A 24818-nucleotide genomic window follows, 5' to 3' on the forward strand; every position below is an offset into this window, starting at 1 on the left:
AACTAGATCTCGCTGATTAACCAAAGAGGCGCATTCTGCGTAGCAGGGAGTGTTGAGTGTAAGCTCCCGGCAGACTTGGTAGGAAGAGCGCACTACAATGGGCCTGGTCGCGCTCCTGGTGCTCTGTCTCTCCTGCTTGCTTCTCCTGTCGCTGTGGATACAGAGCTCTGGCAGGAGGAAACTTCCTCCTGGCCCTACGCCTCTCCCAATTATTGGGAACATACTCCAGCTAGATGTGAAGAACATCAGCAAATCCTTATGCAATGTAAGTACGTTTTGTGTTCTTTTTTTTAATAATATATTTTATTGATTTTTTTACAGAGAGGAAGGGAGAGGGATAGAAAGTTAGAAACATCGATGAGAGAGAAACCTTGATCAGCTGCCTCCTGCACACCCGCTACTAGATATGTGCCCGCAACCAAGGTACATGCCCTCGACCGGAATCGAACCTGGGACCCTTGAGTCTGCAGGCTGATACTCTATCCATTGAGCCTAACCAGTTAGGGCTGTTTTGTGTTCTTTCAGCAGCTTGCAATGGGTAAGGAAATGAACACCGACTTCTATATACAATAGAGTATTAAAATATGTGTTGAAATAAAATCATTAAAGCATGTCATTGTAAAGCAAATAACTCCCCGTAGAGTATTATTTTTGGTTTTTCATCCACAAGAACAGTGAAATAAAATACTAATGCGTTTTATGAGTGAGGTACAGTAGGTCTCTGCATGCTATAATACAATAAAAAAATAAAGTAGCAAAAGATGGGAGAGCTGCTGCCTTGTTTAGTTTCCCCGTTATTTGTGGAGATTTTTAGCTGAAGATAAATGGTAAGGGAGATGTTTTTTATTAGAAATTTCATTCAAGAAGTCACCGGAAGGAGATTTGACTTTGGGTGTTGGGCACACAATGCAATATTCAGATGACGTACAGAATTGTATACCTGAAACCTAATTTTATTAACCAATGCCCAATAAATGTAATTTTAAAAGGAAGCCTTCTATAATAATAAAAGTGTAATATGCTCATTAGACCAGACAGCCAAACAACCTGCTGAATGTCCTTCAGGTGACCTTCCAGACAAAGCCAGAGCTGTGAGGGCCGAGCCCCTTGCACGAATTTTGTGCACTGGGCCTCTAGTCTACTATATAAACACTGTGTTTTGTTCAGAATAGCTAGGCAAACTGTATTTCTCAAAGGAAGCAAATTATGCCGTGGGTCAAGGAAAAAACTGGGATGAGGAACAGTGTGAGTGAGAGAGAGAAGTTACTGGGGCCAGCTTGCTGGTAACAGGATCGTTTGGGCACAGTCAGCAGCTCTGTGGCTGCCCGTGGCCCGGACTGCTGAAGGTGGAAGAAACTGCTTGTCCATGAGATGCCGCATGTCCTGGCACTGTCCCCGTGGTGTTCCCCTCTTTCATAACACGGAGGATCGTGAACTGGGCTGGCCCTTAGAATCATCCAGGGAGAGCTGAAGTATAGGCTTCCAGTATTCATCACAGGGCTACTGAATCAGAACTCTGATGGCAAGGGCTCCCGGGTGATCCGAAAGGAGCAGGTGGGATCATTGGAGATTGACATATTGCTAAAGGATCCAAGGTTGCGTAAATAGAGGCTCAAATTTCAATCTGTACATAGTAGCGAGGGGATGCAGAAAAGGCACTGAAATTCCCTGACATCTGTTTCCTTATTGGGCAAATGAACCACTGACGATGCTGCTTTGAGGATTAATTGTAATACATGTACAATTTACCCAGGCCATTGCCGGGCACGTAAGTGGCAGCTATTAACAATAACCCTCATGTTTATGTATTAATTTCAGAGATATTCTAGGCCATGTCAAAGAATCCTGTCTAATAAAGAGGGAATATGCAAATGTACCATCATGCCATCACAAAGATGGCAGCACCCATAGTCCCTCAGCCCTGGCAGAGTGCCCAGTCCTTTCAGCCCCGTGGGGGGGAAGGGTGGCAGGCACACAGTGTGGCTGGACCTGCCCTCAGCCCCCCAGCTTCCCAGGGCCAACCTGAAGCGCAGGCAAGCTTTGGATGGCGGCTGCCCAGCCGTCCTGTGTTGCCTGAGGCACAGTTAACCAGGGCTGGCCGAAGCTTGTGCTAACCGCAGTGGCAGCAGCAGAGGTGTGATGGGGGCATCACCTTCCTCTGATCCCCGGGTTGCCTCCCACCCCTGCGGGCTCCCAGACTGTGAGAGGGGGCAGGGCAGGCTGAAGGACCACCCCTCCAGTACATGAATTTTCATGCACCAGGCCTCTAGTAAAAACATACAATAGGATGATAATATCATTCTGAATCAGGCACAATATATTGCCAAATAGTGACTTCTTTGGCTAACATTTGAATCTTTCTACTTCCCAGCTCTCAAAAGCCTACGGCCCGGTGTTCACTGTGTACTTCGGCATGAAGCCCACGGTGGTGCTGCATGGGTACGAGGCTGTGAAGGAAGCCCTGATCGACCGGGGCGAGGAGTTTTCTGGAAGAGGCAGCTTCCCAGTGGCTGAGAGAGCTAACAAAGGGTTTGGTAGGTGTGCATGTGGAACAGGCATGAGGAGGATGGAAAATAAGAATTTTAAGATCTCTTCAGAAAGCTTGGCCCATTGGTCAGTGTGAACGCCAAGTGTCAGAGCTTCCTCCTCCTTGTCTGAGACCTCCCTGCCAGTTTCCGTTTCCCTCCTTGCAGGAATCCTTTTCAGCAATGGGAAGAGATGGAAGGAGATCCGGCGCTTCTCCCTCATGACCCTGCGGAACCTGGGCATGGGGAAGAGGAACATCGAGGACCGTGTTCAAGAGGAAGCCCGCTGCCTGGTGGAGGAGTTGAGGAAAACCAATGGTGGGTGATCCTATAAACTCCTACCTTAACCGACGGGTCCCTTCTCGAATGGGCCCCTGGAAACATTTCAGGGTGGTCAACTCCTTCCTAGGGGCAGTGGTGTCAGCCCTCCCGTGGAGGAGTGAAGGTGTGGAGCAGAGCGCTAGGGAGGTTTTGCATGTCCGTGCTCACTGTGTGTGCACACCCATGATGGTGCATAGTGTGGATAGAAAGGATCATTCATTCCTATCCTCTCTGAACTTTGTTTTCAAATCTGAAATCACCAAGAACAGTTTTGAGTCATGTTTTGACAAAGTCAGGGAACAATGTTTTTGCTGTAGCATAAATGTGGGTCATTTATGCCAGAGCACTTCACCAGGTGATGCTTGTCAGGTGGATGTGCTGGGAATGACCTCAGCCCACTCTTACGGAGCACGTCACAAGTAGCAGGTACTTGTATTTCATTGGCCTATGTATGTATGGTCAGCCTCACAGACATCTCTCAGAGTACCTTTCAGGGCCCAGTCCCATAGTTCGGGCCAATAATGATGCCATCTATGGTATTAATTGCTAAGGCATGTCTTAGTACAATTCCCATCACGTATGATTTCTCTGTAGAGACAGCCCTATTTTAAATATATTGGCATTATTTTGTTTAGATGATTTGTCCAAGGGTGACAGTAGGGTATTAAAATCTCCTACTATGATTGTATTGCTATTAATCTCTCCCTTAATGTCCTCCAGCAGTTTTTTTTATGTATTTGGGTGCTCCCGTATTGGGTGCATATATATTTACCAGGGTTATTCTTCTTGTTGGATTGCTCCCTTTAGTATTATGAAGTGGCCTTCATTATCTCTTGTTATGTCCTTCACTCTGAGATCTAATTTGTCAGATATAAGAATTACTACCCCAGCTTTCTTTTCATTTCCATTTGCCTGGAAAACCTTTTTCCATCCCTTCACCCTCAGTCTGTGTGCATCTCTTTTTCTGAGGTGGGTTTCTTGTAGACAACAGATGTATGGGTCTTGTTTTCTTATCCAATCTGTTACCCTATGGCAAATGTCTTTTGATTGGAGCATTTAAACCATTTACATTTAATGTTATTAAGAAATATCAATCCTAAATGACTCACTAGACCAGATGGAATTAATTGACATCTTCAGAACATTCCACCCCAAAGCCACAGAATATACATTCTTCTCAAATGCACATGGGACATTCTCAAAGATAGACCACATTTTGGGACATAGGCAAAGTCTCTTCAAATTCAAGAAGATAGAAATCATATCAAGCATCTTCTCAGACCATAATGGCATAAAACTGGAAATTAACTACAATAAAAAAAATCCAAAGAAATCAAACACATGGAGACTAAACAGCATGCTATTAAACAAGGACTGGGTTACCAGAGAAATCAAAGAAGAAATTAAAAACATCCTGGAAACAATGAAAACACAACAATCCAAAATCTATGGGACACAGCAAAAGCAGTTTTGAGAAGGAAATTCATATCCTTACAAGCCTATTGCAAAAAACTAGAAAAAAGGGTAACAAATGATCTAACTCTACAACTCAAAGAGTTAGAAAAAGAGCAACAAGAAAAGCCCAGTGTAAGCAGAAGGAAGGAAATAACAAAAATCAGAGCACAGATAAACGACGTAGAGACCAAAGAAACAATACATAAGATCAACAAAACCAAGAGCTGGTTCTTTGAAAGGATAAACAAGATAGATGGACCTCTAGCCAGGCTAACCAAGAAACAAAGAGAGAGGACCCAAATAAACAAAATCAGTAATGAAAGAGGTGAAATAACAACAGACCCCACCGAAATACAACGGATTGTTACAAAATACTATGAACAACTCTACTCCAACAAACTGAACAACCCGGAGGAAATGGACATATTCCTAGAAAAATACAAACTTCCAAAACTCAATCAGGAAGAATCTAAAAATCTCAATAAACCAATGACTTGGGAAGAAATTGAAACAGTCATCAAAAAGCTTCCAGCAAACAAAAGCCCAGGGCCAGATGGCTTCACAGGAGAGTTTTACCAAACATTCAAGGAAGAACTAAAAACTATTCTCCTCAGACTATTCCAAAAAATCCAAGAGGAAGGAACACTTCCAAACTCCTTCTATAAAGCCAGCATCACCCTAATACCAAAACCAGATAAAGACAACTCAATGAAAGAGAATTACAGGCCAATATCCCTCATGAACATAGATGCCAAAATCCTCAACAAAATTCTAGCAAATCGGCTCCAGAAGAACATCACAAAGATCATACACCACGACCAAGTAGGATTTATTCCAGGAATGCAAGGATGGTACAATATCCGCAAATCAATAAACATGATACATCACATAAACAAATTGAAAGATAAAAATCATATAGTCATATCAATTGATGCAGAAAAAGCATTCGATAAAATCCAACACCCTTTTCTGATAAAAACTCTCAACAAGGTGGGAGTACAAGGATCATACCTCAACATAATAAAAGCTATATATGATAAACCCACAGCCAACATTATACTCAATGGGCAAAAACTAAAAGCATTCCCTCTAAGAACAGGAACAAGACAGGGATGCTCACTCTCGCCACTCCTGTTTGACATAGTACTGGAAGTACTAGCCATTGCAATTAGACAAGAGGAGGAAATAAAAGGCATCCAAATTGGAAAAGAAGAAGTAAAGTTATCCTTATTTGCAGATGACATGATATTGTATATAAAAAACCCAAAAGACTCCATTAAAAAACTAATTGACTTAATAAATGAATTTGGCAATGTAGCAGGATACAAAATTAATGCCAAGAAATCCATGGCATTTCTATACACCAACAGTGAAACTGCAGAAACAGAGACTAAAAAAGCAATTCCATTTACCATCGCACCAAAAAAATTAAGATACCTAGGAATAAATTTAACTAAGGAAGTAAAGGACCTATATGTGGAAAACTATACAACACTGAAAAAAGAGATAGAGGAAGATGTAAGGAGATGGAAGAACATACCATGTTCGTGGATTGGTAGAATCAACATCATCAAAATGTCCATACTTCCTAAAGCAATCTATAGGTTCAATGCACTCCCCATTAAAATACCAATGACATATTTCACTGACCTAGAAAGAACTCTCCAAAAGTTCATTTGGAACAATAAAAGACCCCGAATAGCCACAGCAATCCTGAGAAAGAAGAGTAAAGTAGGAGGGATCTCAATACCAGACTTAAAACTATATTACAAAGCCACTGTTCTCAAAACAGCCTGGTACTGGCACAAGAACAGACATATAGATCAATGGAATCGAATCGAAAACCCAGATATCAACCCAAATCAATATGCTCAATTAATATTTGACAAAGGAGGCACGAATATACAATGGAGTCAAGACAGTTTCTTCAATAAATGGTGTTGGGAAAATTGGACAGACACATGCAAAAGAATGAAACTAGATCACCAACTTACACCATTCACAAAAATAAACTCAAAATGGATACAGGACTTAAACATCAGACGGGAAACCATAAAAATACTAGAAGCATCCACAGGCAACAAAATCTCAGACGTATGCCAAAAGAACTTCTTCACTGATACTACCCCTAGGGCAATGGAAGCTAAAGAGAAAATAAACAAATGGGACTACATCAAAATAAAAAGCTTTTTTACAGCAAAAGAAACCAACAACAAAACAACAAGAAAGCCCACTGTGTGGGAGAACATATTTGCAAATGATACCACTGATAAAGGTTTAATCTCCAACATCTACAGACAGCTTATATAACTAAATAAAAGGAAGATGAATAATCCAATTAAAAAATGGGCAATAGACCTAAATAGAACATTTTCAAAAGAAGACAGAAGGAAGGCCAAAAGGCCCATGAAAACATGCTCAAAGTCACTAATTGTCCGAGAGATGCAAATCAAAACAACAATGCGGTACCATCTCACACCTGTCAGAATGGCCAACATCAACAAATCAACAAATGACAAGTGTTGGTGAGGTTGCGGAGAAAAAGGAACCCTCGTGCACTGCTGGTGGGAATGCAGACTGGTGCAACCACTGTGGAGAACAGTGTGGAGTTTCCTCAAAAAACTGAAAATGGAACTCCCATTTGACCCAGTAATCCCACTTCTAGGAATATATCCCAAGAAACTAGAAACACCAATCAGAAAGGATATTTGCACCCCTATGTTCATAGCAGCACAATCTACAATAGCCAGAATATGGAAACAGCCTAGGTGCCCGTCAGCAGATGATTGGATCCAAAAACTATGGTACATTTACACAATGGAGTACTATGCTGCCATAAAAAAGAAGGAATTCTCATCATTTGCAGCAACCTGGATGGAATTGGAGAACATCATGCTGAGTGAAATAAGCAAATCAATGAAAGAGAAACACCACATGACCTCACTCATTTGTGGATAATAAAGAACATTATAAACTGATGAACCAAAAGATAGATATAGAGACAGTATATCAACAAGCAGACTGTCAAATTACAGTGGGGAGGGGAGGAAGATCTGGGGGAGATAATAGATCAACCGAAGGACTTTTATACATGCATATAAGTACAACCAATGGGCATAAAACTCTGGGGAGGGAGGGGATTTGTGGGAAGGAGAGAGGGGGGCAAAAAAAAAATCAATAAAATATATTAAATAAATAAATAAATTGAAAAAAAAATAAAAATAAATAAACATATTGGCATTAGTTACTTTTTGTTACTGTATTGATTTATGTATTTTGAATACATGCTACATTAAAATTCTTCAAAATACAAAAAAATGCCAAGTTATAAAATGTTTTATTTAACTAGATTTAAACCATTATCAAGTACAACTTATCCTGTCTTCTCTAAGTAGAATTTGCTCTGTTTTCAGTTTGCTAAACTTTGCCCCAACTTTGTTGGACTTTGGTAACAGGTATGTGGCAATTATTTGCCTTCCACAGCTGGTGTAATGTCCGAAAAGTGCTTTGTCAAAATGACAAGGATTTTTGGTTTGGTTTACTAATTACCCTGTTTTATTTATTTTTTAAATATATATGTTTGTATTGATTTCAGAGAGGAAGGGAAAGAGAGAGAGAGAGAGAGAAGCATCCTATATAATAAAAGCCTAGTATGCTAAGTGTCCAGTCGGCTGTTCAACCAATCAAAGCATAACATGCTAATGATATGCTAAGGCCACTCAACCACTCGCTATGACATGCACTGACCACCAGGGGGAAAATGCCACAATCTGTAGATTAACTTGCTGCTGTGGTCTGGCCCATTGGGACTGAGCTAGATGGGCCGGACATGCCCTAGAGCACTCCCGTGGTCCCTCCATGGCTGATCAACCTTCCTTATTTCTCACAGTGGGGTCCCTTGGCCCTAGCTAGGTGGCTCAGTTGATTAGAATATTGTCCTATACACCAAAAGGTTGCAGGTTTAGTCCCCAGTTGGGGGAGCCTACAGGCAGCAACTGATCGATGTTTTTCTCTCACATCAATGTTTCTCTCTCTCTCTCTCTCTTCCTTCCTCTCTCTCTAAAATTCAGTAAAAGCATATCCTCAGATGAGAATTTAAAAAAAGGGGGGGGGGGGGGGAGGTGTTTTTTAAAGCTTAGAGCCCTGGAACGTATTTTTTAAATCCTCACCCGAGGATATTTTCCATTGATTTTTTTTTTTCTTGTTTTGAGAGAGTGCAAAGGAGGGGGAGAGAAAGAGAAAAAAACATTGTTGACTGGTTGCCTTCCTCAGGGTTCCTGACCTAGGCAAACTGCAACCGAGGTACCTGCCCTTGACTAGAATTGAACCCAGGACCCTTCAGTCTGTGGGCCTGCTCTCTAACCATTGAACCAAATGTCTTAACAGAGTCTGGCCTAGAAGCCACTAACTAGATATTTCCTTTTATCCTATGCCCTGCTATTTCCTCCCCATATTAAACAAAAATTTATAGTATAAAGCAGCGGTCGTCAATCTTTCAGACCTCGCACACCACCAGTGGTCTGCAGACCACCAGTTGGCAACTGCTGGTATAAAGCACATAACATGAGATCTGCCCTCTTAACAAGGTATTAAGCATACAGTACAGTGTCGGGCAGCTCACTCCTCAGTAGGGTTCAAGCTCCACAGGAGTGTGCCATCCAAGAAAGATGGCACCTGCGGTATTAGAGAATGACTCAAACCCAGTCTCTCCTCATAGAACTATGGTCCACACCACTCTCCCTCTGCCAGAGCCCAGGGTTAGTGGCTGTGAAAGAGATTTTGTGTATTGGCCCTTTAAAAGGGCAACTGTGTCTCTAGCAGACTTGCATCTCCCCCGGGTGGACAAAATCCCTGCTAATTTTTACAGCCAGCTCTTGTGCTCTGGGCTGGGTAGCCTGGCTTGGAGTTGAGACCCCACACTTCTCAGGGGGAATCTTTGCAGTTGAGATCTCTCTTCAGAATCTCAGCTACCAGCCCTTTTCATGTCTCTACTCTCCCTACCAGTCTCAATGTGGCTTCTTCTGTAAATCCTTGGTTATAAGACTTCTTCTCTTCAGCCAGTCTTCAGTTGGTTATTCAGGTAGATGGCTCTATATTTTAGTTGTAATTCCAGTTTGGTCCTTGGAGGATGTGAGTGTACCATCTACCTACTCTGCCACTATCTTGGATCCTCCAGGAGGGGAAATTTTTTTAAAATATGTGTTTATTGATTTTAGAGAAGAAGATGGGGGAGAGAAACATTAATGAGGCCTCAAACCAGTGACTTCATGATACTTGGGACAATGCTCAATCCACTGAGCCACACTGGCCAAGTGGGAGGGAAATTCTTTTAAATATTGAAATAAAGATTTAAAAGAACTCCATTTTGTTTCACTTATGTGGGATTTATGTTTGAAATTAAAAAAAATTCTCATTTCATTTTTATTTGAGGCAAAAAGAATCCATTTTATAATTATTGTTTACTTGTATTAGCTTTTCTTGATATACAACAAGGATGCTTCTTGCTTCTTTACACTTGTTCTTTCAAATATGTGAATTCACCCACAATCTTCCTCTCTATGGCTCCCCCTCTGTTGCTTCTACACATGGTTCTTTCAATTATTCATCGTACATAAAACATTGTGAGGTCCCTATTCTTTCTCTATATCGGCACTTAATTTTCTTTCTTTTTAAAAATTTTTTTTATTTTTTTTTAAATTAAATTATTATCTGTGTATGTATTTTACCATTGCCCCCCACCCCACTCGGCACTTAATTTTCTACAGGCATTGCAGACAAATGATATTCAGCACTAACTTTAATTATGACATGATATGAAAATGACCTCTTTAAATGTTTTGGGTTTTTTTTTTTCCTTTCTTCCTCCAAATTAACAGGCACCTTGGGTGAAAAGACAATTTGTATTTGGGTACAAATAAAGACAATGGGCATAAATTGAGTACTTTTTCAGAAAACCATTCTTTAACTAGCTAGGTTGAAAAAATATAGTCAGGTTAAGCTAAAAGTAATGCATTGATTTTATGCATGTTGAATATTTTGCTGTTAGGAAATTTGTAGGTAATACAATTGCTTTATAGTTTCTAAATTACCTTTGCCTGTTATTTCATAACCAAAGTGTTCCATATGTATATTCTAACGGAGTTTTAAAATTGTTTCTGATTCTTTAGCATCACCCTGTGATCCCACTTTTATCCTGGGCTGTGCTCCCTGCAATGTGATCTGCTCCATTATCTTCCAGAAACGCTTTGAATATAGAGATAAATTTTTCCTAAACATAATGGAAAGGTTTAATGAAAATGTCAAGATTCTGAGCTCTCCATGGATGCAGGTGAGGCCAAGATTGTTTCTTCAGGAGGAATCTGCCTAAAAGATAATGATGTGGTCTTAAAGAAGTCACTTACTAGTAACTGCTCTGTGCAGTTACTTTATATATAAAACTAGAGGCCTGGTGTATGAAATTTGTGCACAGCAGGGGGAGGTGTCCCCTCAGCCCAGCCTGCACTCTCACCAATCCCAGACCCCTCAGGTGATGTCCAACTGCCAGTTTAGGCCCAATACGCAGGACATCCATCTCACAATCCAGGACCACTGGCTCCTAACTGCTCACCTCCCTGCCTGCCTAATCGCAGCTAACTGCCCCCTCCCCTACTGGCTTGGTCACCACCCCCCCCCCCCCCCCGCAGCTATAGTTGCCCCCAAATACCTACCCCCACTGGCCTGGTCACCCCTTAGTGCCGCCCTCCATCATCCTGGTTGCCCCTCCCTGCCCCCCTGCTGGTCTAGTTGCCCCCAACTACCCCTCCTGCTGGCCTGGTCACCCCACGCAGCCTGCTGCTTGGCCATTTGGTCCCCCCTCACTAATCTCCCTGCTAGCCTGGTTGCTCCACATAGTCTGTTCCATTGTCCATTCAATTGTTTCAGATGCAATGGTCACTTAGCCTTTTATATATACAGATGCTGAGTTGTATTTCATGGTATCACCAGAATCTCAGCTCTAAGATACTGATTCATCTGAGGCTACTAGACAGAAATAGAAACAGCAAGGATGTGTTTTGTGCCCTGTATCAGATTGCCCAAACTCCCTTCCCCTCTGTTGTCATCTACAAAATGTGCATCACAGTATTTCATGCCATCCCAGATTTCAGTATTTCCAGATTTCAGGGAAGAATTGATATAAAAAAAACACACACACACAAAAAAAAAAAAACACAAAAAAAAAACCGAGAGAACTGATAGGCACCTGTTTTTACACTCTAAGCATGATGTATGTGCATGGAACTGATTATCATCTTTGCTCCTCTGGTCAGAACTTTCTCCCTCAAATACACCCATCAGTGCAGAAAGTTACATATTTGTAAAATAGAATTCCCCCTCAAAACAGAGACCATATTTACAGTACAGTTTCTGACTAGGGCTTAGCATAGGGTATACGTCTTCATTAAGTGTTTTTTTATCGATATCCTTTTCTCTTCTAGATCTACAACCTTTACCCTGCACTCCTGGACTATTTCCCAGGGAGTCAAGACAACATATTAAAAAATATTGCTTTTGTAAGAGATTATGTTATAGAGCAAACAAAGGAACATAAAGCATCCCTGGACATTCACAATCCTCGAGACCTTATTGATTATTTCCTGATCAAAATGGAGCAGGTAAAATGTCACCAAGCACTCAAGTTATTTGATTGCTTGTGCATCGTGTGGTTTACTAAATACTTTTTGTATTTATCAGAGATATTTCAATGGTCAGGCAAGTAATTCTGAAAAACATCTTAAGGAAATATACTGTGCATGAATCTACACCAAAAATATGGAAGCTATACTATCAGGTTGTTAAATGAACAGTGAATTGTTAAATAAGTGGGCTACATTAATCCTGTTTGTTAGGTACTAATAATGTACCTGAGGAGAGACAGAACGATGTCTGAGGTGAAACAGAAACAATTACAAACGAATTAGAAAATACAGAACAGCATGCCATGATGTGAACATGGACATGACCTGGCCAACAGTGTGTAAGAGAATGAAAAAGCATGGCTTTACCTTGCTGGGCTTCCTGCACATCCAGTGTTGGAAGTAAATCTTAATATATTTATAGTGAAGGACTGAGGAGAGGATTTCAGAAGGGAAGGGTGAATGATGTATATAGAGGTGTAGAGGTTGTGGTGAAAAACAGGTGAATGGAAGAGACAAGCCTTAATTGAGTGTAAAATAAATGAATTGGCATAGGAATGGAGTTGGAAGTTGGTGTCAGTAGGCACGAATCCTGCAGCATTTGTTGAAAAGACTATTTTTCGCACGTGAGTTGCCTTGGCACCCTCGTCAAATATCAATTGACTGTTGTTTTTTTTTGTTTGTTTGTTTGTTTTTTCCTGTGGGAGCTGCCGGGTAGAGAGGAACATGGCCCTCTCCTCTCTCCGCCATGGCATGTGGTCGTCCCCTGATATCCGTGTACTCTGGAAGGGGGGAAACATCTGGCAAAAATGTCACTTTGCCTGCTGTGTTCAAGGCTCCCCTTCAACCAGATATTGTGAACTTTGTTCACACCAACTTGTGCAAAAACAATAGACAGCCCTATGCCCTCAGTGAATTGGCAGGTCATCAAACCAGTGCTGAGTCCTGGGGTACTTGCAGAGCTGTGGCTCGAATTCCCAGAATCCGAGGCGGTGGAACTCATCGTTCTGGCCAGGGTGCTTTTGGAAATATGTGCCAGCAACCAGGGAAAGGAAAGCCTATTGCATGAATCTTCATGCAAAGGGCCTCTAGTCAGTAATAACCCTAAATGTAAATGGATTAAATATTCCAATCAAAAGGCTTAGGGTAGCTGAATGGATTAAAAACAAAAACAAAAACAAAAAAAACCTGTGACCCAACTATATGTTATCTACAAGAGACCCACCTCAAAACAAAAGACACACACAGAATGAGAATGAAGGGCTGGAAAAAAATTTTCCATGCAAATGGAAAAGAAAAAAAACTGGAGTAGCAATACTCATATCTGACAAAATAGACTTTAAAATGAAGGCCATCACAAGAGACAGCAAAGGTCATTACACAATACTAAAGGGATTGATCCAACAAGAGGATATAAGTGTGGTAAACATATATGCACCCAATATAGGAGCACCCAAATATATTAGAAAAATACTTCTAGAGCAGTGTTTCCCAAACTTTTGACATATGTGTAGCCCTTCTATAATTTTCATAACGCTGAGTACCCCTCATACTCATAAGAATGTAGAATTAGGCATAGCTAAGCACGGTGCAACGCGTACCCCCACCAAACTCTTCCCGTACCCTTGGGGGTACGCGTACCACACTTTGGGAAACACTGTTCTAGAGGACTTTAAGAGATCAACAACAATACAGTCATAGTAAGGGACTTCAACACCCCTCTGACTTCACTGGACAGATCTTCCAGTTAAAAACAAGGAAACAGTGACTCCAAAGGACACACCGGATCAAATGGATTTAACTGGCATTTTATAGAACCGCAAAGCTGCAGAATATACATTCTTCTCAAGTGCACGTGGATCATTCACAAAGATAGACCACATGTTAGGACACAGAACAAGTCTTTACAAGATCAAGGGGATTGAAATCATATTAAGGATCTTCTCAAACTACAGGGGAATGAAATTTGAAATCAACTAATGTAAAAACACCCAAAAACATTCAAACACATGGAGGCTAAATAGCATGTTACTAAATAATGAATGGGTTACCAACGAGATCAAAAAAGAAATTAAAAAAGCTTACTGGAAAGAAATGAAAATGAACACACAACAACCCCACACTTCTGGGACACAGCAAAAGCAGTCCTGAAAGTTCATAGCATTACAGGCCTACCTCAAAAGACAAGAAAAATTAACAATCAACTATTTTACCCTATAATTTAAAAATAAATTATATATATATAATAAAATAAATTACATATATATATATATTCAATGAAACCAAGAGTTGGGTTTTTTAAAAGGATAAACACCCAAAAATCAATGCTTTTTTATAGACCAACAACGAATTCTCAGAAAGAGAAACTAAACAAACAATCCCATTTACCATTGCAACAAAGAAATTAAGATACTTAGGAATAAACTTAACCAAGGAGGCAGAGGACCTGTACTCAGAAAACTCCATTATCTATTGATAGACATTTGTGTTGTGTCTGCCTTTGGCTCTTATGAGTAAAAATGCTATAAAATATGCAGACAAGTTTCTTCATGGACCTCTTTTCATTTTTGTTGGGAACATTCCTAGGAGAGGAGTTGATGAGACATGTGGTAATTTTATGTCTAACATTTGAGGAACAGCCAAGCTTTTCCATGATGACTACAGCCTTTACATACCCACCAGCAGTGCATGAGGGTTCCCATTTTATGACAGCTGTCAATACTTACTTTCTAATTTTTGTAATGATTAAAGCTGTTCTAGTTACTATGAAGTATCCTGTGGCTTTGATTTACATTTCCTTGATGACCAGTGGTAGTGAATATGTTTTCCTGTGCTGTTACCTGTTTCTAATCTTCGGATAAATGTCATTCAATTCCTTATCTTTGTTGTTGAGCTGTTTTGTTTTGTTTTCTAAAATTGCATCTTGCAGTTTGTATGTTGGCTTAACTTTATAACAAATGGAATTATTTTGGATTAACTGGAATTCTGGCAAATGAGTTTGTCAAATATTATAATTTCATCAAACTATTCCTAGGAAAAGCACAATCCGCACGGGGAGTTTACTATTGACAACTTGACAATCACTGTGTCTGACTTCTTTGGAGCCGGGACAGAGACGACGAGCACCACCCTGAGATATGCGCTCCTGCTCCTGCTCAAGCACCCGGAGGTGCTAGGTACGCCCAGCGCGGTGGGAAGGGTGAATTTTGGGAAAGACGTTGGAAAGTCATGGCAAGGACATTCCACCTTGTTTCTCTTAGAGAAGTGTTATTATTAAAATGCCTTCTGACCGGCTTCGTTTCTCCAAGTGTAAAGAAGGGATAACAATGGGACTGGGACGTCTTTCTAAAATACAGCTGAGGGCCGGGAGGAGTGCAGACACTGTGGGCAGCAGCCAAGGCCATAAAACACCGTCTGGATTTCCTGGGAGGCTGTGAGTGGCAGGCACACGCCAGCGTGGGTTGGCCTGGGATTGCAGGGTGTTTTTATTATGAAAAGGCCACTCACTTTGTAAACAGTGGGTAGCTTCCTGCAGAGATCTCGCCTCGTTCTGAAAATGCAGGGTTCTAGTGGAAACTGAAGCATAAGTGAAGATCCGAGAGGCTTAGCGAGGCTGCCTGAGATCATTTCCAGTCTAGAAAGTGTCCTAAAAGTTGAAATTCACAAGAAATGTGGTACTATTCAGGCTTAAGGTATTGCCTAAAGGAATTCTGTAATTTCAGAAGTCTGTTTCCAGAAAGGAGCTGATTGCCAAAACAAGATCTTTTACAAAGCACTTTATGTTAGAAATATATCTTTTTAAAAAAATCCTCACCCGAGGATATTTTTCCTTTGATTTTTAGAGAGAGTGGAAGCGAGAGGAAAAGAGAGAGAGAAATATGGATGTGAGAAATTCATCAGTTGGTTGCCTCCTGCATTAGCCCTGACCACTGTGTAGGCCAGGGAGGAGCCAGCAACCGAGGAACATGCCCTTGACCGAAATCAAACCTGGGACCCTTCGGCCCATAGACCAATGCTCTATCCACTGAACCAAACTGGCTAGGACAGAAATATACCTTTATAGAGTTACAGTTATGCATAGCAGTTTAGAAACATACATTATTTTTTCCTGAGTTAAAATCCCACAAAAATGGTTACAACCTATTGCAAATGAGAATTAGTCTTCTAAAGCTGGATAAGAGGAGGTCAGGAAATAGCCAACAAATTTCTGAAATGCAGAGAGCATATAGAGGGAAGATAATGAACTCAGTAGAGAGGATGAAATTGTAACCTCAGTGTCAGAAGAGGAAGTTCCATGAGGAGGAAACGTCATTTGTGATTCTTAGGATACATTCCCAGAAGTGGGATCGCTAGGTCAAAAGGCAGTTCCATTGTTAATTTTTTGAGGAACCTCTATACTGTTTTCCACGGTGGCTGCACCAGTCTGCATTCCCACTAGCAGTGCACGATGGTTCCCTTTTCTCCCCATCCTTGCCAACGCTTGTCTATTTGACAACACTTGTTGTTAATTTGTTGACGACAGCCCTTTCGACAGGTGTGAGCTGACACCTGGTTTCAATTTACAGCTCTCTGATGATTAGTAATGCTGAGCGGTTTTCCAAATCTCTTGGTCATCTGTATGTCCTCTTTGGAGACGTGTGTATCAGGTCCTTGGGTGCAATAAGCCAGCCAGTGAAAGACAAATACCATATGATCTCACTTATATGTGGAATCTAATGAGCAAAATAAACTGACCAACAAAATAGAAACAGAGGCATGGATATGTGGAGCAGACCGGCAGCTGGTAGAGGGGAGGGGTTTGGTTAGGTTGGGTGACAAAGGTGAAGGGATTACTTAGCCAAAGAACATATGCGCATAACCCATGGACACAGACAACTGTGTGGAGAGAGCCAGAGGGAAGTGAGGGCTAGGGCTGGGTGGAGGTAGGCAAAGGTAAGGGGAGAAGTTGGGGCAGAATGGGGACATCAGCGATAGTGTCAACAATAACCATCAAGTTTAAAAAATGTATTTGTGTCCCTACATCCCCATAAGTTTTGGCATTGATTGATTGATTGATTGATTGATTTTATTGATCTAATAGATGAAAGGAGAGAAGGAAAGAGAAACATCAGTGATGAGAGAGAATCATTGATCGGCTGCCTCCTGCAAGCCCCACACTGGGAGCTCAGCCCGCAACCCAGGTATATGCTATGACTGGGAATCAAACCGTGACCTCCTGGTTCATAGGCTGATGCTCAACCACTGAGCCACACTGCTGGGTGTATAAGTTTGGGTATTTAGAAGTACCAGTGTCAAAGAAGATAGAAGCAGGAACAGGCTGGAAAAGGTAGCTCTCCCTGCCCAAGTCCCTTTGACAACACCTTTTACCCGGTAACTGTTTTCCCTCAATACCATGAGGGAGGTTTACTTTCTAGAGAAATGAGAGGGAAAGAGTGAGGTGTAGGGCTGAAAAGAAACATTAGGTAAGAATCTATTTCTTGAATTCAGAGACTCTTGGGTTCTTTCCCCATCCTACTTCCTGAAATTCAGCAGCCAGATTTTTAAAAAACTCCGGAGAGAGAGCAGGCTTGGAGGAAAGACCTCCATAGTTGCCGTGCAGAGAGAAAATCCCCTTGACACGCGAATATCAGAGTGAAAGAAAAGCATCCAAGACACAGGGTCAGAACACCAGGATTAAAAAAAAAAAATCACAAAAACTTCCAGAGAGCTGCATCATGCAATCCGTGTGTAAGGACTGGGATTCAGAACACCATCAGAATTCTCAAGAGTATATCCTCAGACCTGTACGTCTGACAAAAACTTTACACCCCACTCCTTTTCTTCCCCTTTTTACATCCAAATGTCCGTTTTCATGTCAGAGGAAGTCATAGGCTCAAGGAATCCGAAAGGCTCAAAGGAGAAGGAGATTGTCGGGGAGCTTGCTAGGTGCCAGGTCTAGGAAGTACCCACTTCAAAACGATCAGGCGGATAAAGCAGGTGTGAGGGGAGACACCAAGAAAAAAGGAAATGACCGATTACCCGAGGCTTCCTAATAACGGGGAAATTGTTATTAGCAGTTGGAAACCTCTGCCTCAGTATCTGGAAATAATTCTGAACCCATCATGCCCTCGGCGGTCCCGGGTCCGGCTCTTGCTTCAACAGTGTTTGGACGGAACAGATCCCACAGACACCGGACGCCCCTTCTTTCAGCCTCTGACAGCCTTCCAGCGTCTTCGCCAGGCACCCCCTTCAGAACCCCCTTCAGAACCACCCCCGGGACCAGCCAGCACTTTTTTTCTACCGTAACTCCTATTGCCGGACAACCATGAGCTCCCAAAGCCGTCAGAATTATCCCACCGACAGGAAGCTGCCGCCAGCCGCCCAGCCTGCACCTGCAGGCGCCCACCTACCTCTCTCCGGGCGCGGCCACTGCTCCCACGAGATGGTGGAGAAGAAGCTCTTAAAGTTGCAAATCCAGCGCACCCTCTCCAGGACGGGCTGAGCCTCCCCAGGACGAGAGGGTAACACTCAGGGCGCCATGGAGGCCGCCTGGGCCTTGGAGAGGAACCCGACCAGGCCCTTTGGGAGCTGCAGGCCCTGGTTCTACCCGCGCAGCCCCTCAGCTCGTGACTTTCTTCCGGGAGAACCACTTCCGGGCGAGGAGGTGAAACGCATCAAGAAGATGGGAGACACCTGGCTCACCCCACAGCTGGCCGGCCCCCCAGACCCCCGGGCCCGGCTGGTGGACGAGTGTCTCTTAGAAAGGCTCACCCTCCACACGACCAGGAGCCTAGAGCCCTGAGGCACTGAAGGGGCCCTTTGCATCCCCTGGTGTCTGGCTTTTACCGGAGCCTCTCCCCAAACTGCTAGCCATTCCTTTAACCACCCTGAGGCCCTCTCCCATGCATTGGACCAAATGAAACAATAAAGCTTTTGTAGCAAAAAGAGAGAGAGGGAGAAAGAGAGAGGGGGTAGAGAGAGAGAGGAAGAGAAAAAGGAAAGAAAAAAAGAACTTTAAATCAAGATATAGAAAATTATGAATTGAATGAAAGAATCATGGTTTAGTCCAAGAAAGTACCAAAAATGAAACATCGTCTTAGTCGTCTTACCAGAGAGGATATACTGCATAGTCAGAATGGTATTGAAATGTGATCTAATTATATCGGGGGAAACAGAATAAAGGGAACTGAGTGCGTGTTTGTGTGTGTTTTGTATGAGGTGGGGATGGAGAAGTAAATTCTCACCTTCCATACCAAGAAATCAGATATTGTCTAAAAATGGGCAAGTAAAAAATAGAAATCATTATTTGTTTATTTGAAATAAACTTTTATCGATTTCAGAGAGAAAGGGAGAGGGAAAGAGAGCTAAACATACAAATACACAAAAACATATATTATCATTTAACTTTTCAACCCACATATTATTTTGATATAAAATTGTTTGATTTCCTATTTTTCTTTGTATAAGGATTGTAATTTCTTGACCATTTCATTTCTGTTTATATCATCAGGTATGCTTATATAGGGTTGATGTATCTAAAGTCTAACTTGTAGGAGAGCTGTATGTGTCTACATGGCAATTATTTCTCTATGTCTGGGTGTATTTCTGGGCATATAGCTGATGTTTATAATAACATCCAAACACCCTAGTGCTGCATGTATCCCTGAATCAGTATGTGAACACGGTATGCATTGTCCTGTTTTCCATCTCTCTTATCAGCTAAAGTCCAGGAAGAGATTGACGGCGTGGTCGGCAGAGAGCGGAGCCCCTGCATGCAGGACCGGAGCCACATGCCCTACACGGATGCCATGGTGCACGAGGTCCAGAGATACATGAACCTCCTCCCCACCAACCTGCCCCATGCGGTGACCTGTGATGTTAAATTCAGAAACTACCTCATCCCCAAGGTAAGCTGTGCTTCACCCACCCTGACCTCAGGGGTCTTGAAGGTCCCATTTCACAGTATGGTGTTCATTTTCCACCAACAAGATGAGAGACGGCAGGAACCACACTTGTGGCTGCTTGAGGGACTCAAGTGTTTCCAGTTGAGACTATCGACCTGTAAAACAGGTTCTGGCATCTGGCAGTGTAGATCTTGCAAATCTGTCCTACTTCTTTAATACTGTTTGGTTAATCTTAGTTGCTTACATTTCTAAACTAATGCTAGTATCAGTTTGTCAATTTGCCAAAAAAAACCTGCTTGGACTTTTACCAGGGTGTCATTAGATCAGTTTGTAAAGTCTTAGCATCATGACACATTGAATCTTTCAATTAATAGGTGTGGTATACACTCCCAATTGGAAGGGGGCTTTCTTTAATTTTCTTTTTTTTTTTTAATATGCTTTTATTGATTTCAGAGAATAAGGAAGAGGGAGAGATAGAAATATCAATGATGAGAGAAGACCATTGATTGGCTGCCTCCAGCACACCCCACACTGGGGATCATGCTCAGTGGGTGGAGCATGTCCCATACACCAAAAGGTTATAGATTCAGTTCCCAATCAGGGCATATACCGAGGTTGCAAATCTGATCCCGGTGTGAGCAAGCATGGGAGGCAACTAATTATTCACCCCCAGTTTTAATGTTAATTGATAAAACTTGACTAGATTAATAATTCTAAAATTGTTGTAAAACGATGACTTTTTTTCTCTAATTTTAACATTCTGTGTTTGTAGGCTAGGATTAATCTGTAATTAAATCCCCCTTGTATATTTTTATTTATTTAAAAATTGTTAAGTTATAGTTGGCATACAATGTTATATTAGTTTCAAGTGTATAACATAGTGACTCAGTATTTTGTTGTTGTTGTTGTTAACCCTCACTCAAGGATATTTTCCCATTGATTTTTAGAGAGAGTGGAAGGGAGAGGAAGAGAGAAACATCAATGTGAAGGAGACACAGTGATTTGTTGCCTTCCACATGTGCCCTGACCTGGGCCAGGCATTGAGCCTGCATCATGCTCTTCATTAAAATCAAACCCAGGACCCTTGAGTTTGAAGGCTAATGCTCTATCCACTGAGCCGAACCAGCTAGAACTCAACATTTATTTTTTGAATTTTATTTTTCAACTAGAGGCCTGGTGCATGAAATTTGTGCACTGGGGGGTAAAGGGAAGTCCCTTAGCCCAGCCTGTGCCCTCTCCTTCTTCTCTCTGGCAACCATCAGTTTGTTCTTTGCTTCTATGTTTTTAAAACAAGACAAAACAATCAACATGGCAATGATAAGACTAATAGTTGTTACAAACAATCCACATGGCAATGATAAGACTAATATTTGTATTTATTGTCATTATTACAGAAAATATTATTTTGATTAGATCAGATGTCTGTTTATAAAAGCCCTATGAACAGATAACTTCAGACATCCCAAGTTCCAACTTCTGTTTTTTTAAACCTTCCCTTTTAAACCATAATCTACCTATGAGATGAGTGCAGGTTGAAGTCATAAAATAAAGTAGGTGTGGAGACATACAGCAGTGTCCAAACGTGGTGATGAGCAGAATGGATTCAGAAGGCTTGCCACCCTAGGACCCATGTGCTCAGTACTCCAGATGCTATTGGGATTCACTTTAGCAACATCCCTGTCACTGGTCTTACACTGCCCATTGTTTATTGTTCTCTCTGGCTCACAATGCCACCGTCCTTCTTAGGACCTAGGATTCCTCATCTATAGATCATAAAATTGGACAAAAGGATTTGCAATCTTTTTTCCAGCTCCACAACTTTTTTTTTCTTTTCAAATTTCATTTTTTAATTAATTTATATATATATTGATTTTTTACAGAGAGGAAGAGAGAGGGACAGAGAAACATCCATCAGCTGCCTCTTGCATATTCCCTACTGGGGATGTGCCCGCAACCAAGGTACATGCCCTTGACCAGAATCGAACCTGGGACCTTTCAGTCCACAGGCCAATGCTCTATCCACTGAGCCAAACCGGTTTTGGCTTTTTCAAATTTTAATAGCCAGCAGTTAGTCTTTCTTTAATATATATGTGTAAATATATTGTTATTGATTTCCAAGAGGAAGGGAAAGGGAGAGATAGAAACATCAATGGTGAGAGAGAATCATTGATTGGCTGCCTTCTGCATGCCCTCACTGGGGATTGAGCATGCAACCCAGGCATGTGCCCTTGACTAAATCGAACCCAGGACCTTTCAGTCTACAGGCCCAAGCTCTATTAACTGAGCCAAACCAGCTAGGGCTCCACATCTTCTTCATAACTCACTTTACCTTCTGTTCTTTCTAGGGCACGACCATTATAACATCTCTGACTTCTGTGCTGCGAGATGACAAAGAATTCCCCAACCCAGAGAAGTTTGATCCTGGCCACTTCCTGGATGAGGCAGGCAACTTCAAGAAGAGTGACTACTTCATGGCTTTCTCAGCAGGTAATACAAATTTATTTTCTTCTATTTTTTTCAAAATGTTTTTTTAATTGATTTTTTTTTTTAAGAGAGAGAGGAAGGAGAGATGGAAACAGCAATGAGAGAGAAATATTGATGGGCTGCCTCCTGCATGACCCCTAATGAGGGTCAAGCCTGCAACCAGGATTGTGCTCTGACCAGAAATCGAACCGGCGACCTCTTGGTGCATGGGATGATGCTCAACCAACTGAGCCACACTGACTAGGCTACAAATTTATTGTCATTGGTACTTCAGAGGGCGGGATATTTTTTGGGAATCAGTTGGAACTTATGTACCCCTCACCCTGGGACTGGTAGAACTGCTCTTTGTCCATGGCCAGAAGCACCTCTTCCCAGGTCCACACACTTTCTCTCCTCATGGCCCACTCTTGTTATTAGGCCAGATCACCAGGTTGTCCTTCCATTTCAGAAGTGAAATCTGAGCTTAGTACAGAAAATATGAGAAGTGCATGCATCCCAGCCAAAAAGAACAATGTGGTACAAAACCAGAACTTCAGGGTGTGTTGGAGATTGATGAAGAGTAAGTATACGTGGAGCAAGAACAAAGGCTATGAGAATGTGAAGAACGACCATGAAACATCAGGCTACAAACAGAAAGTACAACCAATGTATGCGTGTTTTTAGAAAAAGACTGATAGAAACCTGGAAGAGAAGTTATAAAGTGAGAACACTTAATGAGATACTTGGTATAGTGCTGAGTCTCAATAAATATTTGTTGAAAGAATACCTGATAGGATAAGAATATTGGGTGGACAGGATATATGTCCATCTGGGTATCCAATCATTCTGCCATCCATCCATCCATCCATCCATCCATCCAACCATCCAATAATTTCTGCACATTCTCTTTCTGACATCCAGAAAAATCAGTGTGCAAGGATTATCTACTCTCTGTGTGTGTTATTTTTCAGGAAAACGGATGTGTGCGGGAGAGGGCCTGGCCCGCATGGAGCTGTTTTTATTCCTGACCGCCATCTTACAGAATTTTACCTTGAAAGCTGTGGTCGATGTAAAGGACCTTGACATCACCCCGGTTATGAATGGGTTTGCTTCTGTGCCGCCTCCTTACAAGCTCTGCTTCATTCCTGTGTGAGGAGGCACAGACCTTCCGTCAGCAACTCCCTCTCCCTCCCTTTCCTGGGGGTCTCTTCTCTGACCTCTCCACTTCTCATCTCCCCCTTCACTCAGGGTCCAGGAATAGCCAGCCTCCATGAAAGGAGAATTTCCTGAGTCTCACTGGGACACGGATCTGCTCTTCTCCATACTCGGAAACATGTGTGTTGGCCACACGTGAGCTAATACGATGCCGAGTGGTACTGGGTAGCCAATGTGAATAGAGAAGCTGATTACTGTGCGCCAGGGCAGAGCCATTTCTCCTCTGCATGCTCTCAATAAAAAGCACCATTTGCTGAGCCTGTTCTCAGACTTTCCTTCCTTCGTGCATAAGCCAGGTGAAAAAGTAAAAGAAAGTTGCCCTAGCTGGTTTGGCTCAGTGGATAAAGCAAGGGTCTGTGGACTGAAGGGTCCCGGGTTCGATTCCAGGCAAGGGCATGTACCTCGGTTGCAGGGTCCTCCCCGACCCAGGCCCTGGTCGGTACTCGTGCAGGAGGCACCGGTTGACGTATTTCTCTCTGTCTTTCCCTCTCTCTTCCACTCTCTCAATGAAAAACATCCTCGAGTGAGGATTAAAAAAAAGAAAGGAAGTAACACAAAGAGGCCTGCTGGTCCTCCTAAGGAGAAGCACAGAGAAAAGCTCTCTGTGTGGCTGTGTGTAACTACCTGAGGTGTTGGATTTAAAAGATAAAAACTGCGTTCAGGAGCAGTTTCAGCGGGTAGGGAAAAATGGGACCGGGATCAGTCACAGCGAGGAATTAAATACAAAGAAAGCCATAGAAACCTAAAAATAAAAATTAGAACAGAAATTAAAAAAAACAACTTTTAAACAGGAAATCAATAGAGAAAAATAATTTAAAAAAAAAAAGTTTTTGGAAGTTCAGTAGAATTGATAAACCCATATAGCCAGTGCCCCCTGAAGAGAGAGAAGACACAGATTACTGTTGTCCGAGTGAGGAGGAGGGCCGCTGCTTTGATGCCGTGGACATAAAAAGGACCATAAGGGAATATTCTGAACAACCCTATGCCCACAATCTAATCACCTAGGTGAAGCGGGCCATTTCCCTCAGCACAGTCAGAGCCGACAGAGAGAGTAACAGCAGCAGATCCTTCGAGATCACAGGAATCTGGGGGCCGGGGATCAACCTGGGAGCTCTTACCCCGGAACCTTCCAGGGAACAGGGGCAGCTCTGAGTGGAGAAGGGAAAGCCTGTCGAGGTGCAGCTCCTGTGAGGAATCCCCTCTGCATGTTCCCCTCCAGGGCACCTACACCGCTGGGCGAGGCCTCGCAGCTGCCTGGACCACACAAGCTATTATTATTGTTT

At 42.3% G+C, this 24818-nt stretch overlaps 1 protein-coding gene across 1 annotated transcript; it reads left to right on the plus strand.

Moving 5' to 3' along the window:
- LOC118719320 (cytochrome P450 2C18-like) lies at positions 1–23792 on the plus strand. Its single transcript, XM_036438611.2, has 9 exons — positions 1–265; positions 2372–2534; positions 2694–2843; positions 10469–10629; positions 11777–11953; positions 15009–15150; positions 19673–19860; positions 22203–22344; positions 23292–23792. The coding sequence occupies exons 1-9, from the start codon at positions 98–100 to the stop codon at positions 23471–23473; spliced, it is 1473 nt and encodes a 490-aa protein (XP_036294504.1). The 5' UTR covers positions 1–97; the 3' UTR covers positions 23474–23792.
- Positions 23793–24818: the final 1026 nt, after the last annotated feature.

This window comes from Pipistrellus kuhlii, unplaced genomic scaffold (genome assembly GCF_014108245.1).
Source record: "Pipistrellus kuhlii isolate mPipKuh1 unplaced genomic scaffold, mPipKuh1.p scaffold_m20_p_15, whole genome shotgun sequence".
Taxonomy (NCBI): domain Eukaryota; kingdom Metazoa; phylum Chordata; class Mammalia; order Chiroptera; family Vespertilionidae; genus Pipistrellus; species Pipistrellus kuhlii.

Coding starts and splice junctions, on each gene's coding strand:
- LOC118719320 (XM_036438611.2), top strand. CDS start 98: ATGGGCCTGGTCGCGCTCCTGGTGCTCTGTCTCTCCTGCTTGCTTCTC. Junction 2,535..2,693: donor GAGAGCTAACAAAGGGTTTG/GTAGGTGTGCAT, acceptor CCCTCCTTGCAG/GAATCCTTTTCAGCAATGGG. Junction 15,151..19,672: donor CAAGCACCCGGAGGTGCTAG/GTACGCCCAGCG, acceptor CTCTCTTATCAG/CTAAAGTCCAGGAAGAGATT.